The sequence below is a fragment of the Watersipora subatra genome, chromosome 7 (assembly GCF_963576615.1).
Source record: "Watersipora subatra chromosome 7, tzWatSuba1.1, whole genome shotgun sequence".
NCBI classification, from domain to species: Eukaryota; Metazoa; Bryozoa; class Gymnolaemata; order Cheilostomatida; family Watersiporidae; genus Watersipora; species Watersipora subatra.
In genome coordinates, this window is record NC_088714.1 from 40,541,715 (window position 1) to 40,560,997 (window position 19,283).

Here is a 19,283-nt window from a genome sequence, read left to right on the forward strand (position 1 = left end):
GGTGAATCTTTTGATACCAAATAACTGTAATGTAAATTTTGTTGCAAGTCAATCTTTAATGAGTTGCTGGATTGAAATTTAGTTATTTTTCAAACTGAATACAAGCATTTTGATCAGTAACCACCACTACTGGTTTTTACGGATTACAATGTCTGCATTCCTTCCATCTTAATAATGGTTATCAATTATGTACTCAAATTACATAATAATAATTTTATAGAATAATTATAAGTCCCATTATCTCACCTTAAATGTTTGAGTGGTAAAGTATCGCAAGTCTAAAAAATACTCACCTCACTGTGTTTTCTCCTACCAAGCTCAATTTTGTTGTTAGTCGGTCTCTAATAGCATGTTCTGTGAATCTGGTAGCCCTTGCAGGCAAGTTGAAAGCATACACCATTGCAAAAAGGCCTTTCAGGCTATTTAAAAAATGTTTTTTCAAGTTTTTTAGACAGTGACTAAGTGTTTGACCTTTGACCTGTTTGACCTGTGTGCTTAGTCAATGTTTATCACATTAATTTCTTGAGAGCCATGTATGTGGACTACACAATTCAGGTCAAAGCTCAAACCATGAATGCACTTATCTTGTATCTTATTATTCTCTGTGATTTATCAGTGTCAGGTTATACAACATCATTATAGTGTTTTAAAATTGTTTTGTAAAATGAAGCTATTAAACCATACAATTATATACACATGCATATACGTATATACATGTATATAGATTGCATGTGCGTGTAACAATCATAGGACATGGAACGTTCGAATATAGATAGAAAATGAATTTTGACTTTACCACTGACATTCTAAATCACTGCCAAATAATTATAATAAAAGTTGCAAATCTGATACTTCTATGGCAGGAATCTGATTTACAGGGGAGATAAGTCCTAAAATATTATTTTTATCAATCTTCTTATAGAAGTGGGAATGGCAGCTGCAGCAACTTTTTAGTTTTGAATTCTCCATACCCAAACTAGTCTAAATCATTGCAGAAATTGCCAATGAAAGGGTGTACCAACGGAACATCATATCTAGAGCTCTTTTGTCTGCTCAGCCCATAGCCGAGTGTCGCGCAATTTTTCACGCTTGAGGCGTTTTACTAAACCCGTATGGTCCGTACTGCTGCAGTCTTTACCGCCCCGTACTGTCTGTAGTCGACGGCTAAAATATGAAAATTTTCCGCTAATGGATGTCTACATAACTATAAGGTACAAGTTAAAGGGAGTTGATAAAGGACTATTATTAAATCTGCGGGCTATCGATAGCAACGGTCAAGATTAAAACGGAATTCTCATTACGCTAAATTGGTTCGATTGGAATCACACCAAACCTTAGCCGTTATCACTTATCATGGTTCAGGCGTGGTTCATGAATAAAGATGAGGAAGGAGATCAGAGAGAAGAACGCCAATGTGACCCGCCACGTGCAGTTTCGCTTGAAGATTTAAAAAAGCTGGGTGTCTTATATTCCTACGTTGCAGTTGATGACAATGGAAAATACAGGTGAATATTTTTGCTATACATCGTCGGGTTAGGGAAGTTTCTATCCTTTACCTCGGCGAATGTAGTACTGTTGTTATGCATGGTTTGGAGGAAATTGTGCCATATTCAGTTAATACGCATCCACCCTTACATCAGTGTTGAATTTGGTTTTGTCACGTTATTCTATATCGACTATGCTCAGTTTTGTGTATTTTGTTTGGATATTGTGGACTAATTTAGTTAATTATTACTGGTTTAGACACTAGTGAAGGTGTTAAAGTAATTTTGACAATATCAATGTTTACCAGAAAAATATATTTTTTATTTTATCAGTCTAGCAGTTAAAATTCGCAATTAACAAATTTTTAAAGCTATAATGCTAATGGTAAAAGGTTAGAAATTGCCAATGAAAGCTCCACCCTTAGGTGAACAGTTGTCCATGTTCTTTCGCATAGTCTTGTACGACAGTACGACCATACCTGCCAACTTTCACGCATTGGGCGTGAGACTCACGCAATCACCCCAAAGAAAAAATGAAAATGCGTGAGCGATGCGTGAGATTTTTGCCCCAATTTCAAAAATTTTATATGCGCTATCATTGATACATCAATTGCCCCAAAACCAAATCTCACGCATTGCCCCACTCTTGGGTTGGCAGGTCTGAGTACGACTACGAGTCTTGACGGTCAAAGGAGACTCATGACAGTTCATAGATAGACCGTTGAAATAAAAAGAGCCTTAGCAGTTGGAAGAATCTCAGCAGATGGAAAAGGAAGAGGCTTATCAGACGAAGAAGGAGGCTCAGTATATGAAGGAGAAAGAGGCTCAGCCATTAGAGTGGTTCTCTTTTATAGATGTCTCTGCCAGCCTGTGAGAAGGCATTTAGGCGGTCAGTTTCTGTTGAATATGTTGTATACTGTCAAGTAGATGTTCGGTATTTGAGCGTACGTGTCTTAAGTACATTATGAGAATGTACTGATTGGAAATAATAATCTTTAACTGCTGTTGTTTCGGTCTTGACTGATAGAAGTGCGCAGAACTGTCTGCATCTCATAACCTCTAATTTCTTTTAGGTGTTTCGTGGCAGGCTAGTTAAAGCATCTTTTTTGATGGATTCTTTTCACCGGAAGTTTCTAATCTGTTTGTTAATGTTTATAAAGTTATTATTGTTCCGCTGATGGTTGTTTGCTATACCGGGTGTTTTGTTCAGTGCATTAATACTTGAATGTCCTGTGGTTTAGGCTGTGGTATCTGCCTTCATTAATATGTCCAAAGTATGTGGTCTGTCTGCATTCATATAGCTACTAAAATCTTGGAATAAAGAATCCATACCAAAGCAGATTTCATCTTGAATCATCCCGTTCGCAAGTCCGGAGCCTACCAATTAGGCCATAGAGACTGATTTGTAATCTAGCTGATATAGGTAGCTATATGGGAGCAAATACCCAACGGCTTTGCATACTACGCAAGGTCATAGCATAACGTAGTGCTGTGCGATATGACACCACATGCCAAAATGATATATTGGCCCTTGAAGTTATGCTCTCTTCACATAGATGATTGTGCCGTTGCACCAAAAAATCAGAAATACAAGGACGATAATCGCCTCCAAACACAAAAGATTTAGGTGTTGTCTTTTCTCTCTAACTTAATTTAAAAAACTTTTATGAAACTTTTTTACCTCGGCAGTCCATTTCTAGAGGGTTCTCAAAGATAAAGGAAATCTGCCGGCTCGCAAATAAGTTTTCAGGAACTATTGCTGTACCGATATTGAGTCACGTAAGCCAGTGATAACCGATCTTGGTTCTGCCAATTCAACACAGATTTTTATCGTCTTGACATGATATCGAAAACATCGATATACCCGATTACAGAATCGACCTACAAAACGCCCCAAAATGATATCGTCTCATACAAAATCGACACCTATCGTGCAATATCGTTCTATCGTGCAGCACTAGCGTATTGTCACGAGAAGCTGATAGCTCTCATTATTGAGCTACTCAAATTTTCCATTGGCAAGTGCCAGGCTAAAAGCAAGTGGCAGGCAACTTTGATTATTTATCATTGTTTATAAGCTGATTTTTAATACCCGGGCAACACCAGGAAGCACAGCTAGTACAACACTAAAGGAAAGCTAGATTCCTGCTAGTCTAGTGACCCGGTTCTGCTGGAATCCAGATGCTTCACCAATGGCATCAACTTCTGTGAAGCTTCAGCAATAGGGAGTGGTTTTGCTGTAATAATATATTTGTAGCATGAATATACCAGACAAGATTAGTGCAACAAGTGAAAGCATATGTCACAGGTTTAGCAACTCTGTCTACTTGGTTAAATGGAACTATTTATACAGTATATGCCATCTGCTAACTAGGCTCCTCCTCTTATAGTCTAAAGCGTTTCACTCGGTTAGTCTCCTTGTTCGGCTAGCATCCATCACAGTCAGTACCTTTGCTTTTGAGTGATGAAAGGGCTCGTTGAGGTAAATTGTTTCACTTCAGCTAGCCTCACAGCTCTCTTCGAGTGCTAACTTACAATACAAAGGCCTCTGATTGTCTGTTAGGTTATATATATTCTGGAGTCACCGACTGTTTTATCATTTACTAGCCAAGTCTATTTCTTTCTGTCCCTTACATCGTCTACGTAGACCCACTGGTCTGCGTAAGCTCGTTGTCTCCATGAACATTGCATGTCGGTCGATCAAATAAAGGGTAAAGTAAAGCAGTATTAGTTGTTCTCTTTGGTGCAGCGCATTACAGAGTGAAAGTGTTTTCTTTTGTATATATGGGGTGAATCTAGTGCTATTTTTACATGTCGCAAGCGTAGAAAATCACTACTACAGTTGGTATAATATTAAAGATTAGATAATTAATTTTAGTAATTCATGTATGGCTGTTAGTAACACTGTTTACATGTATATAACTTGGATATAATAGATTTCATTACAAAAATGTTATGTTGCTTTTAATATTATTTTAATGAGTCTAACATGATGATGTGCAAGAACATGAATATTGTGCAAAGCATTATGTATAAGCATGCTTAGTCTGTTTATATTACACTCTGGTGAGCTATTAGTTGTCCTAAAGCCTGATTCCCATATATGCCAGCAAAGCAATGGCGACAGCACCTCAGGCTAGGTGAAATGTGAACCTACGTGCTGGATACAGCCGATTACCACCGGTAGTTGCTGGCGATCAACGCAAGAGTTTAGCGCTGTTCAAATTTCGCAAAAAGCTGCAGGCAAAACTGCAGGCTTTAGGAAATCTACTATATCTCAGTGTAGATGAAGTGTAGATCATCTTCATCTACACTTCGTATGTTATTTACATTACTGTACTTTTTGCATAACTTGCTTGTTGAGATCGATAAAAAGATCAGCACAGATTCAAGATGAAATAACCTTGGAATCAATGGTTACACAAACTCGCAAAATGTTAGGAATCATGCATTACTGTGTATTAATTTTAAGCAGCTAATACCAATCACAAAATTCAAAGTTCAAAATTCATATCTGTCAAATTACTAAATATCGCGAATCTTATTCTGCATAGTTATCTCCACATAACCCATATACACACTGATAATTACTGATAAGTGATAATATACTTAATCTATTTTTACACTTTGATACATATCTCATGGAAATAACCAAATGGAGTACATTTAGCTATCTATGATGAGTTAAATAACCTTGATGTAGTCCAGCTGACAGATATCCAAACATTCAATTTTAGAAACATGACCTTTGCCAACCTGATATTGATAATGAACAATTACTGAAGAATGTAACCCAATACGAGTGGCTATGTTTATCTCAGCTTCTTTGTTCATAGACCTGAAGTTCATAAATTTCTAACATCTCCTCATAGTTGGCTGATTAAGCCTATATAAAAAATACTTAGCCAGTACTGCACCGATAGGCTGAATACTTAGCCGGTACTGCACCAATAGGCTGAATACTTAGCCATTACTGCACCAATAGGCTGAATACTTAGCCATTACTGCACCAATAGGCTGAATACTTAGCCATTACTGCACCAATAGGCTGAATACTTAGCCGGTACTGCACCAATAGGCTGAATACTTAGCCATTACTGCACCAATAGGCTGAATACTTAGCCATTACTGCACCAATAGGCTGAATGCCGAGAAAACTGAGCTACAAAAGTGCGAGTAAATCACAAGCTAGCTTTTGATTTACTCGTGCTTTTTTGAGCTCTTTTTTTTGGTCTAATAAACATCCTGTAACAGGCTACAAGCAATATTAAATAGCTTATCTACCTTTCAGAAAAGACAGAGATTATTTTGAAGACTGAATTTAGAGAGTAAGGGTTTTAAGACACCCTCCATAATTCTAGATCAGACTAAACATCCCCAACTTCCGTCCCTAAAAAGCTAGGTTATGTCACATAGTTATGGGCGGGGCTTGTTGTGTCGATTGCGACACCAGTATTGAACCGCTGTAAAAAAGCCTTCAAAAACAAAAATTACTTTCAAAGTTAGTGGACCAATCTTTATTTTGAGTACAAAATCGGAATCAGCATGTCTGATTTACCGTGAATATACAATGAAAGCTCTTCGTGACAGTTATGGTGTGTTTATTGCTTAAACAAATGTATGAAATATGTTTTATCTATAAAGGATGAATAATTCAGCGGTAGATCTCACAATAATGTGGTAGACCTCACGTTGTTGTAGCCCGCTATTTGTATGCTGAGGTGGTCAGTGGTGATTAGAGCTCTGATTGTCTCTACTCAGAACTTTTGTTGCCCTAATGAACATTATTAGTTGATCCAATTCAACGCTAAGCTAGGACCGTACTATAACTTCAGTTTAAGCCGGACTGTTAGTTGTGGCAAGTTTGCTTTATAATGATTTAAATATATTTGAAGAGAGGAAGGTGGGGATCTTCATAGGATAAAAGAGGAGCGGGGATACAACTATGAGGATACAATCACAGTTGCTCCTGACAAGCTTCCAGGCTACGAAGAGAAAATAAAGTCTTTCTTTGAGGAGCATCTTCACACGGATGAAGAGATACGATTCATCTTGGATGGCTGTGGATACTTTGATGTTCGAAATGTAAGTTTAACCTTTTGTGGTAGTACTAGTTGCTGGTGAGCGGTTGTGCCCTAGTGGTTAGAAGGCTTGCCGTGCTTATAAGGTTGGTGTTTATTTCCCCCGGAAGGGCCACAGAATGGTAAAAGAAGTGGCATCCAACCTCGCATTGCTCTCTGCTACTGGGCATGTCTCCGTGTTCAGCCAAGCTTACAGAGCTACTTGCAATTAGCTAAGCAGACGCACAGATTCCTAAAGTAAATTGATCTTGAATAGCCCGGTCTCCCTCTTGTCTCCCTCTTATGTCAGTCAAACAATCATTTAGTTGACCGCATTGACCGCATTCACACGCAACTAGTTTGTCCTAGTTACATGTTTATACTAGAGGTGCCTCAATTCTAAATTCACTCGCAGATTCAGATGCTGATCCGATATACCGATTCTTATTTTAAAATAATCCGATTCAGATCTTTTGTGTTACATAGATAGTTGTTCATTTTATTATGCAAATATAAATTTTTAATGCAAAGAAAATGTAAATATTAATATATTTATTTTTTTTATGAAAAAAAGATATACAGGTACATATAATGCGTATATATTCACATACTGACATACCGTGCATGTAGTAACAAAACAGTCTATGTTTCTTGTAATTAATAATGGTAATTACTGTTAGTGGTACAGCTCTCTCTGTTATAACGAAGTCTTTCTTCTACTGCTGAACGAACTGCTGAGCCTGTACAAGTTTAGAGCAAATCAATGTTGCTTTTAATTATTGTTAGTGATTCAATTCTCTCAGTGAGAAATCTCTTTCTTCTGTTACCATCAATTTAGCCAGTCGTGCTGAAGAGGGACTCAATTGCCACAGGTGATGGAGGACGGCTAAATACCGATAAGGCACTAGGGTTATTTTGTACGATACAAATGATACATATTATCGTCAGGATCAAGAGAGAGATAAATAACTTTATGCATAGACTGCTTAAATTACTTTCGTAATGCTAGTAAATAGAAATATTACACTGCATTTTTGTTTCCCATCTTTGTTATCTTGTTCGTGATTAGCTGCAATAAATCCTATCGCTGTAATTGGGAAATACCAAACTTTGTAATTACGTCCTGACTAAAGCAGAAAGGTTCCTCAGCTGTGCTGATGTGGATCAGGCTATAGTCATGAAATAAATTGTGTAGCAGGCCCGGAATTCATTAGGTAAAAGTAAGGAACTTGCAGCTGATGATTTGTTATTAGTGTAGCAGGCTAAAGTACGGTTTTCTGCTAAATAGTTGATCTTTAAAAAGTATCTGAAGTTTCAGATCGGTCGATACCGATTCAAATACTTAACACCCATATTGGCACCGATACCGATTCCGATACAAAAATCGAAGCAACTCTAATTTATACTCATTAGTTCTCTTGATGAAGCTGTTATAGCACTTGTTACTCATTATGGGTTATGGATCGATGGAAATTCCTTCTGTTTAGAAGTGTCTGTGGATAACAATCACGCACAGGAATGAATGCTCTGTCCACTGTCTACATTCACAGGGACTCCACAGAACACATCACTTAAAACTATCAAACAAAATTCAGACAAATACACTTGACTATATCACTAGATATCACTTATTTTCGTCGACAGGTTATCACTGCCCAGACACTCAGTAAAGCCTCTCCATAGGTGAATGTATTCTCCGTTGTTGTTACTGTATGAAAGCTGTAAGGACAAGTATGTAGAACACACTAGCAGAAAGTATGTATAAACGAGATGTACACAGGTACATACATGTATGTGTGCCATTGCAAAACAAAAGACATGCAATCGCTGCGAGTGAATGTTATTACAAACAGTTTACCTTACTCGTGTCATTTACTCCGCATGAGAAGCATCGGCTATATTTATACTAGCTAGTTAGGTTGTTGACCTTGTTATTCAGCCTTGTTAGGCATGAGAAGCATCAGCTATCTTCATACTAGTTAGTTAGGTTGTTGACCTTGTTATTCAGCCTTGTTAGGCATGAGAAGCATCAGCTATCTTCATACTAGTTAGTTAGGTTGTTGACCTTGTTATTCAGCCTTGTTAGTCATGAGAAGCATCAGCTATCTTCATACTAGCTAGTTAGGTTGTTGACTTTGTTATTCAGCCTTGTTAGGCATGAGAAGCATCAGCTATCTTCATATTAGCTAGCTAGGTTGTTGACTTTGTTATTCAGCCTTGTTAGGCATGAGAAGCATCAGCTATCTTCATATTAGTTAGTTAGGTTGTTGACCTTGTTATTCAGCCTTGTTAGGCATGAGAAGCATCAGCTATTTTCATACTAGTTAGTTAGGTTGTTGACCTTGTTATTCAGCCTTGTTAGTCATGAGAAGCATCAGCTATCTTCATACTAGCTAGTTAGGTTGTTGACTTTGTTATTCAGCCTTGTTAGGCATGAGAAGCATCAGCTATCTTCATACTAGCTAGTTAGGTTGTTGACCTTGTTATTCAGCCTTGTTAGGCATGAGAAGCATCAGCTATCTTCATACTAGTTAGTTAGGTTGTTGACTTTGTTATTCAGCCTTGTTAGGCATGAGAAGCATCAGCTATCTTCATACTAGTTAGTTAGGTTGTTGACCTTGTTATTCAGCCTTGTTAGTCATGAGAAGCATCAGCTATCTTCATACTAGCTAGTTAGGTTGTTGACTTTGTTATTCAGCCTTGTTAGGCATGAGAAGCATCAGCTATCTTCATACTAGTTAGTTAGGTTGTTGACCTTGTTATTCAGCCTTGTTAGGCATGAGAAGCATCAGCTATCTTCATACTAGCTAGCTAGGTTGTTGACCTTGTTATTCAGCCTGGTTAGGCATGAGAAGCATCAGCGATCTTCATACTAGCTAGTTAGGTTGTTGACCTTGTTATTCAGCCTTGTTAGGCATGAGAAGCATCAGCTATCTTCATACTAGCTTGTTAGGTTGTTGACTTTGTTATTCAGCCTTGTTAGGCATGAGAAGCATCAGCTATTTTCATACTAGCTAGTTAGGTTGTTGACCTTGTTATTCAGCCGTGTTAGGCATGAGAAGCATCAGCTATCTTCATACTAGCTTGCTAGGTTGTTGACCTTGTTATTCAGCCTGGTTAGGCATGAGAAGCATCAGCTATCTTCATATTAGCTAGCTAGGTTGTTGACCTTGTTATTCAGCCTTGTTAGGCATGAGAAGCATCAGCTATCTTCATACTAGCTTGTTAGGTTGTTGACTTTGTTATTCAGCCTTGTTAGGCATGAGAAGCATCAGCTATTTTCATACTAGCTAGTTAGGTTGTTGACCTTGTTATTCAGCCGTGTTAGTCATGAGAAGCATCAGCTATCTTCATACTAGCTTGCTAGGTTGTTGACCTTGTTATTCAGCCTGGTTAGGCATGAGAAGCATCAGCTATTTTCATACTAGCTAGTTGGGTTGTTGACCTTGTTATTCAGCCTGGTTAGGCATGAGAAGCATCAGCTATCTTCATATTAGTTAGTTAGGTTGTTGACCTTGTTATTCAGCCTGGTTAGGCATGAGAAGCATCAGCTATCTTCATACTAGCTAGCTAGGTTGTTGACCTTGTTATTCAGCCTTGTTAGTCATGAGAAGCATCAGCTATCTTCATACTAGCTTGTTAGGTTGTTGACCTTGTTATTCAGCCGTGTTAGGCATGAGAAGCATCAGCTATCTTCATACTAGCTAGTTAGGTTGTTGACCTTGTTATTCAGCCTTGTTAGGCATGAGAAGCATCAGCTATCTTCATACTAGCTTGCTAGGTTGTTTACCTTGTTATTCAGCCTGGTTAGGCATGAGAAGCATCAGCTATATTCATACTAGCTAGTTAGGTTGTTGACCTTGTTATTCAGCCTTGTTAGGCATGAGAAGCATCAGCTATCTTCATACTAGCTTGTTAGGTTGTTGACCTTGTTATTCAGCCGTGTTAGGCATGAGAAGCATCAGCTATCTTCATACTAGCTAGCTAGGTTGTTGACCTTGTTATTCAGCCTGGTTAAGCATGAGAAGCATCAGCGATCTTCATACTAGCTAGCTAGGTTGTTGACCTTGTTATTCAGCCTGGTTAGGCATGAGAAGCATCAGCTATATTCATACTAGCTTGTTAGGTTGTTGACTTTGTTATTCAGCCTTGTTAGGCATGAGAAGCATCAGCTATTTTCATACTAGCTAGTTAGGTTGTTGACCTTGTTATTCAGCCTTGTTAGTCATGAGAAGCATCAGCTATCTTCATACTAGCTTGTTAGGTTGTTGACCTTGTTATTCAGCCGTGTTAGGCATGAGAAGCATCAGCTATCTTCATACTAGCTAGTTAGGTTGTTGACCTTGTTATTCAGCCTTGTTAGGCATGAGAAGCATCAGCTATCTTCATACTAGCTTGCTAGGTTGTTTACCTTGTTATTCAGCCTGGTTAGGCATGAGAAGCATCAGCTATATTCATACTAGCTAGTTAGGTTGTTGACCTTGTTATTCAGCCTTGTTAGGCATGAGAAGCATCAGCTATCTTCATACTAGCTAGCTAGGTTGTTGACCTTGTTATTCAGCCTGGTTAGGCATGAGAAGCATCAGCTATCTTCATACTAGCTAGTTAGGATGTTGACCTTGTTATCAAGCCTTGTTAGGCATGAAAAGCATCAGCTATTTTCATACTAGCTAGTTAGGTTGTTGACTTTGTTATTCAGCCTTGTTAGGCATGAGAAGCATCAGCGATCTTCATACTAGCTAGTTAGGTTGTTGACCTTGTTATTCAGCCTTGTTAGTCATGAGAAGCATCAGCTATCTTCATACTAGCTAGTTAGGTTGTTGACCTTGTTATTCAGCCTTGTTAGTCATGAGAAGCATCAGCTATCTTCATACTAGCTTGTTAGGTTGTTGACCTTGTTATTCAGCTTTGTTAGGCATGAGAAGCATCAGCTATCTTCATACTAGGTAGCTAGGTTGTTGACCTTGTTATCCAGCCTTGTTAAGCCTGCTCCCAAATATGTCGCACCGGCGACAGCACCGCAGGCTATTAGTGATGAAATGGGAACCTACGCGTCGGGTACCGCCGGTGGTTGCCGACGGCAACGCAATAGTTTAGCGCTGTTCAAATTTTGCAAAAGGCCGCAGGCAAAACCTTCCCGAAATGCACTGTACGGGTGAAGGTCACCATTATAGAAACGGCATGGCAAGCGAACATTTTATTTGATTACGCGATTATGTTTAGTGATGCAGCTTATATGTGAACATATGCCGCCGAGCCTAACGTCGCAAATGTTTTGCTGCGCAAGTTACCGCCGGAGTCTCGCAATCGATATGGGAACCAGGCTTTAGGCATGAGAAGCATCGGCTATATTTACTAGCTAGTTAGGTTGTTGACCTTGTTATTCAGTCTTGTGCCCTGTTATTCAGTCTTGCGCCTTGTTATTTAGCCTGTCTTGACAAACTATTGTTTTTGCGGAGTTGTTCCCCCGTCGAGTGGGCGAGCAGCACAACAGCTTGTCACAAGACGTACTGGACCTGATGCATCAGCTGCACTGAAAGGGAGTTGTTCTCTTCCGTCTATGCGGCTTGGTTACGATGTTATGGCGGTCGCTCCATTGGTAATCATAACGGATTTCGCACAAAAATTTATGCAGAAAAAAATAAGGTTACAACGTTTAACCAAAGACCAGTCTTTGTTGTAAACGTTAGTAGAATTTAAGAATAAAATAAATTGAAAATAAAATCTATAAGAACAAATAAAACTGACTGATATAAAAATAAAACTGACTGAGTGCACAAATAACGACATGTTGAGTCGCTGTTGTTGCCTAAGTTCTACTAAAGTTTACCGCAGAGACTGGTCGCTGGTTAAACGTTGTAATCTTATTTTTTCTACATGAATTTTTGAGCGAAATCCGTTTTGATTACCAATGGAGCGACCGCCATAACATCGCAGCCAAGCCGCATAGACGGAAGAGAACAACTCCCTTTCAGTGCAGCTGGTGCATCAGGTGCAGTACGTCTTGTGACAAGCTGTTGTGTTGCTCACCCACTCGACGGAGGAACAACTCCGCAAAAACAACAGTTTGTCAAGACAGGCTACTTGTTATTCAGCCATGTTCCTTTAGTTATTGTACTAGCTGTAAAACTAAAACACTAAAAATTTGATGACAGGAGCGTCATGAACTATCATTGTAAGCGGCGCCACTCTCAGTTAGTGACATGCATTACAGTCTGGTGTCTAAAGGCATGTAATAAAACACTGGCTCATTTTGAGAGTCTAAATGCAGCTTGGTAGTCAGTCAGAGCTTGTAAAATGTTGAGAACAACTTGAGTAAAATCAGTTCACGCTATTTGTTCTCTTTTCAATGATGGTAGTTAGAAAATTTTATGGTAGTTCATATATTCGTTACATGAAATATGAACGCCAGAATCGGTTTCTTTTGAGATGCACAACAATGAATGTTTGTGAACTAAAGTTTTAAAAATTGTTTTAGGATTACGCTAGGGTCATGATCAGCGTCTAAATGCCTTGATGCTAATGAGCTACCAGAATTACGATAGCTCAGGTAAAAAGGAAGTAGTTTTTAGGAGAGGTAGGAATGTAATGGATGATCACGCAGAATGGGAGAAGCAGAGTATTTTAGACAACAAATATCTAATAAAACAATTACCGTAAAACCTCTATTTTAATGTCACCTCTGATAAAATGCCACTATAGGGGAAGGGTTGGAAAATACAGCGCAATGATATTCAAATAGAGATTTTACAGTAGTTATTACACATGACGATCTCTGGAACTGCATGGAACTGCAAGCGTATTAGTAATAATAACAACAGGGCATAAGCTGCCCTATTACCACCTATCAAGCACACTCCTTTAAAAACAGTATCACTCACTCGCCATCTTTGTTGTGACGCGTTAGAACTACGCTGCATCCTCGTAGTCAAGTTCGCAGTAATTTTGCAGTGCATTACAACTTTTCAATGCGTAGTAGATATTTGCTGCGACTGCAGCTGCACTCCCACTGAAAAGTGCCTACTGCAATCTGCATTTGCTTCTGCGATGCTTTACCTAAAACCCAGCGCTTCATCCCTACTGCCAATGCCATTTTCCAAAACTTGAAACTGTGTACTACAACTGCTCACTGGTATGAAGTTGAAACTGCAGATCAACTGACGCTGCTGGCTTCCGAAGCATATTACTGCATTGTATAAAATTTCAGATGCTATGTTTAACCAGCTCATCAACTTGCATCTTGATTGCCACATCATTTTGGGATAGGAGTCAAGCATTATCACCATTTAAATTGATGAAATTTTGGTCTTTTTATTGCATCTTCCTCAACATTCTATTAAAACCATAATAGGCATTCATTTCAACCGTATACATATACAACGTGCTAATTATGATCAATTGGTTTGTCAACTCATACTCCAGTGTGAGCAACATTCACACCTTGTAATTGTGTTTGTGTTGCGTCATGGTCAACTCAATAATTGATTCTGGGATGAGTTTTCACAGAAATGTGCATGTACATGTATGTACAGTGTGATGCAAGAGTTTGTACTGCATATAGCATTGTGAAATGCTCACTAGCAGTAGGTAATACCACCAATATCGCCCCTGCACCAATACTGCTTACTGCGCATTAGAAAATACATGTAGTTGCACTACATGTATACTGTGCTGTAGCAAAAGTACATGATATAATTATAGTGTATTTAATTTCCCTGCATGACTGTGGCTTGCTTGCTACTGCAACTACATAAATGGCCAGGCGCAAATTTACTGCAATTGCAATGCATTTTACGTTTGGGCATCAGTGAGTAGGTCTACATATCAATGCGTAGCTATGATTTGTCCATAATGGTCAGAACCTTGCTAGCCATTGTCGGTGTTTGCAGAAAGATGATGAGTGGATCCGGATCAAAGTTGTAAAAGGAGACCTGCTCGTGCTGCCAGCAGGAATATATCACAGATTCACAACAGATAAGACCAACTACATTTGTGCCAACCGGCTCTTTGTTGGCGAGCCTGTCTGGAAGCCTCACAATAGACCTGCTGATGAGATGTCTGCTCGACTTGAGTACCTGAAGGCCTTGTCTACTTGGGCATAACTCGCTCCGTCTGCTCGACTGCAGCTGTTGCGTATATATAATACTGTCGCTACTATTAAATATAAATGTATTTTCTGTTTTATAATGTTGTCTCAAATTGCCTGTCTTTAGCAATTATTTTTTGCAAGAACATTCATGAAGATGGTCATAACTTGTTGGCACCTGACCAATTCAAATAACCTTATTTCTATATGCATCAATCACTTGGCTCATCTTTGCTTCCACTTTGTGGATTTCTAATTTTTCTACTCCAATTAGTATGATGCCGTTATATATACGTATGTATAACGCTGTGTTGATGTTATAGTCACTTTTGTAAATACATTCAGCAAGCAAAGTTATGCATTCATTTGATGGATGTAATATCTTATAATTGTTTTTAGAAAAATTGTTTGTCGCGACAGTATGTATGTGATACATTATGTGAATATATCTACCATACAGTACATTATATATCTATCATACAGTACATTATACATTGTATATCTATCATACAGTACATTATACATGTATATCTATCATACAGTATATTATATATCTATCATACAGTATATTATATATCTACCATACAGTATATTATATATCTATCATACAGTATATTATATATCTACCATACAGTATATTATATATCTATCATACAGTATATTATATATCTACCATACAGTATATTATATATCTGTTATGCACTTAACCACATCATTATTTATACAAATAATCACTAGGTAGCTTCCAAGCTCTAAACAGTCTGAATGTTTTGCCTTCCAAAGCAGAAGGCTCTTAGTAAACCTAACTATATTTATAATTTTTTAACAATTCAATTTTAAATTCCTTTTTAGCAAATATACAGTAAATGTATGTAAACTTTGATTAATTACTTATTTAACACAGTTTAAAAACTGAAGTTGTTTCCTCATTTATTTAAATAAATATTGGGAAAGGGCTGACAAATCATATGGAAATTTAATTTCCCTGGTCATACCGATCTTATGTGAACGCTAGGCTCAACCTCCAACTCTTAAAATGCTTTGGTTTACATTTACCTACAATTGTATCTACATGTAGAATAGGTCACCCACTGGTCTATTGTTAATTGACCAATTTGCGAGTTTGGAATGACACCATCTGATACACGATCAATTCTAAAATTATCCCAAAATTTATTGAGAGTCTTACTGTTAGATTTTCCCTTTCATATTTCGCTATCACTTGATTGTTTCTATAACAAAGAGTCAGCTTTCACTTAAAAATATTAGCCGTTTTTAATGCAAAATAGTAATAAATATAGAGAGACGCGCCAACTTATAGGACTGATAGACTAAAGCTCAGGATAATATTTAGAAAGAAAAGATAACGCAGTTCATACTCACAATATCATCCACAAAATGTTTAAGAGATCGGGCATGTGGTCATGGCTGGTGAAGAGTGTTAGACAGTGAAATTACCGATGCGTGTTAATATATTGATGTATAAAAGCTCAGTATTTACAGCAGTACAATATAAGTCTACTAAATAATGCATTTCTGGTAACCTGCATATCTGTGTCGTAGTTACTTTTTAATTCTTCTTCGTTTGGATATCGTTGAGTGGGCTGGCTTGATGGCAGTCGGTACATGAGTCGGTACATGTCGAGACACCCTCTTACCGGCTTTGATAGGCCCCAACCCAAACATCGGCGCAGAAGTTTTTTTAAACAGCTTGCGGGATACAAAAGGCTTCTTTCGTGCTAAAAACAACTCTACACTCTTACTCAAGTTACGAACAGCGAGCAATCACTATGGTGATGGAAATTACAGCAAGTCATCGAGGGTTAACCGAAGAGTACGCACCTTTTTTTGGTAATCTTTGTGTATGGATAGATTTTAATGACATTCGTCTAGAGTGTTCACTCAAGCTTCTGATACAAAGACTACCAGCAATAGACGTTCCCATCGTCTCGTAAAATCTGTAAGGATATGTATATATGTATGTATATAAGTGTGTGTGATGTGAGCTGGGAATAACACCAACCTGCTTGAAAATTAGTAAACGATAAGCTAATTTTAAACAATTCACTATAATATGTTCTAATGCAGTCGTTATTAACATTGTTGGCCGTAAAACTTTATTTGTAACAAATAATCGTCTCACGCTTTTGCATAGCAGTTGAAAATGTGTTTTGCTAAAAGAATTATACCGTAAATATTGTTATATCGGTGGTTCTTACCACTTATATAACGATATCTATATATATTTATATATATATAGATATTAAACAATATATAAAAATATATTGTTTAATATCTAATATATAAAATATATATAAACAATATATACATGTATATAAACAATATATATATATATATGTTGTTTGTACTGCACCTCACCAGTTTCATATGCGCTTTTGCTCAAAATTTCTTACTGAAACAAAAATGTTTTTTATATTCAAAACAGGCATATATTTAACTGGTGTACAAAATGAACTATACATTAATATAATTATGTTCAAAAAAACACAAACAGTACATTGCATGAACTCACAACAAATCACATATTTTTTAATAAGACATGGCTTTGAAAATCAGTATGACTTCTGTTGATGCTTTCGAGTGACCTTTACCAAACCCGTTATGACTGACCCACTGAAACCCGTAGGGTTTAATCAGATAGGACTGTATTGTCCCATACGCTGCTACCATAAAAATAATATAGATACATAAAAATGTATGCTTACATTTTTGAAAACTAATAAGTGTTGAGAAAGAAGTTCATGGGCTACCAGTTCTAGCTTTTTGACGAGTAATTTGGGGTTTCGAAAAATTAAAAATTAATATAGCATTAGACAAATAATTTACGAAGGCAAAACCAGAGAAACGGCAATCAGTCATTTCGCATTTGTCATCAGAGTTAAAGCTTAGAATTCGATATTATGCCGACACAAGCAGAGGTTTTAGCTCAGCGGCTCATGTTCATAAGATGCCTGTGGCTGATAATTGCAGGGTAAGCCCACTGGATAATATCTGAGTAATTTTGAAAATGACAGCTTTCAAAAAGATTGAAGTCCCTGCTTCCGTTCTCATTCAAACCCCAAAAGATTTGACAGCAATTTTGCTCAGCAAAAGTGCCAACATTCACTTGTATATTTAATTTTGTGAAAGGCTTGTCTGTAGTTCCTAGCGAGTGTTGAACAGTGCTCAACTTACAGATACCGTATAACTACACAACTATGTACACAACTATGCTTTCTACTAACTGTAGTACACAACCACTGGACAGCCTGACTCACCCGTCTAAGCCTCCAGTTTCCTCTAGCTGATTCACAGCGTTCTTGATTCTGTAGAGCCTGTTGAGGAGTCGAGGATTGTCCTCGGTAACTCTCTCTTGCTCAGCTCCACCTAAATGTTAGTCGGTAAGTATAACATACCTCCCACACCAACGCAATCATAAAAGGGCAAGATAAGCACCGCTAGTAGCCTTTATTAAATAAACACCAAAGGATTGACAACCTTCCTATCATTTACCAGTTGACTTTAGTTTTGAGTATTGCGCTGTAGGCAGGTCCCTCGTATCATGATATTCTCCAATTACTTGGATTAGACAATTCATAAGTGCTCTTGAGATGACATTGAGGTGGTTCACTGCTGCCTGGCTCAAGGTTGTCTCTCTTGGCACAGGAGCAATTCAAGACCACAGATGCCCTTCTTGATATCCCGTAATATAACTCAAACCACTGACCTCTTCCTAGGTCAGCGTGTTAACCGTTGCATCACAACAAGCCACCATCAACTTACGTCAGCGGTTCTTGACCTTGTTGGACATACTGTACTATACTGTCTTCATATGTGCTTTCACACAACTCTTCAGTATTTAAAACTAGGTGAATGCCTGGCATTGCAGGGGTGATAAACAAGCTTTTGTACAAAAACATATTTTTAATAAATGTATACAACATTCATCATTCTACAGTGTAATTTTTAAATGAAGATGTTTGTTTCTGTGTGCTATAAGTTTAATTAAGTTTATGCTAGATATACTTAATATTTATAGTATTTTTAAAGTCTCAGTGCTAGCTAAAGCGTGAAGCGTGCGCATTTTAACCAATCAGCATTAAAGACTGGCGAGTGTAATAACTAAGTCCACAATTATTACATACTATGGTAAGGTGGCCAAGTGGCACACTGGTTAGTGCCCCTGTCCGCAAAACTGGATTTTGCGAGATCAATGTCAGTGCAAAGGTGTTTTTTCGTTCCACTAATTTGATTGCTATAACTGGACATACAGATGACAGACCAACAAACAAACAAGCGCTTAGATTTAAATATATAGATAAAATGTTTTTTCACGTTTAAGACAGGTACATGTTTACTGGTACACAAGGTACATGTTTACTGGTACACAAGGTACATGTTTACTGGTACACAAGGTACATGTTTACTGGTACACAAGGCACATGTTTACTGGTACACAAGGTACATGTTTACTGGTACACAAGGTACATGTTTACTGGTACACAAGGCACATGTTTACTGGTACACAAGGTACATGTTTACTGGTACACAAAGTGAACTGCGTATTAACATCAGTGTGTTCGAAGAGCAAACCCAATACAATGCATTAACTCACATTAAATTACATACTGTATCTTTTAATAAAGACATGAT

General features: G+C 37.8%; 1 protein-coding gene across 1 annotated transcript; it reads left to right on the forward strand.

Annotated features, from left to right (window-relative positions):
• The first annotated feature begins 1,233 nt into the window (after positions 1–1,233).
• Positions 1,234–14,983, forward strand: LOC137399596 (acireductone dioxygenase-like). The gene is made up of 3 exons (XM_068085775.1): positions 1,234–1,505; positions 6,380–6,569; positions 14,434–14,983. The coding sequence occupies exons 1-3, from the start codon at positions 1,354–1,356 to the stop codon at positions 14,644–14,646; spliced, it is 555 nt and encodes a 184-aa protein (XP_067941876.1). The 5' UTR covers positions 1,234–1,353; the 3' UTR covers positions 14,647–14,983.
• The last annotated feature ends 4,300 nt before the right edge of the window (positions 14,984–19,283 follow it).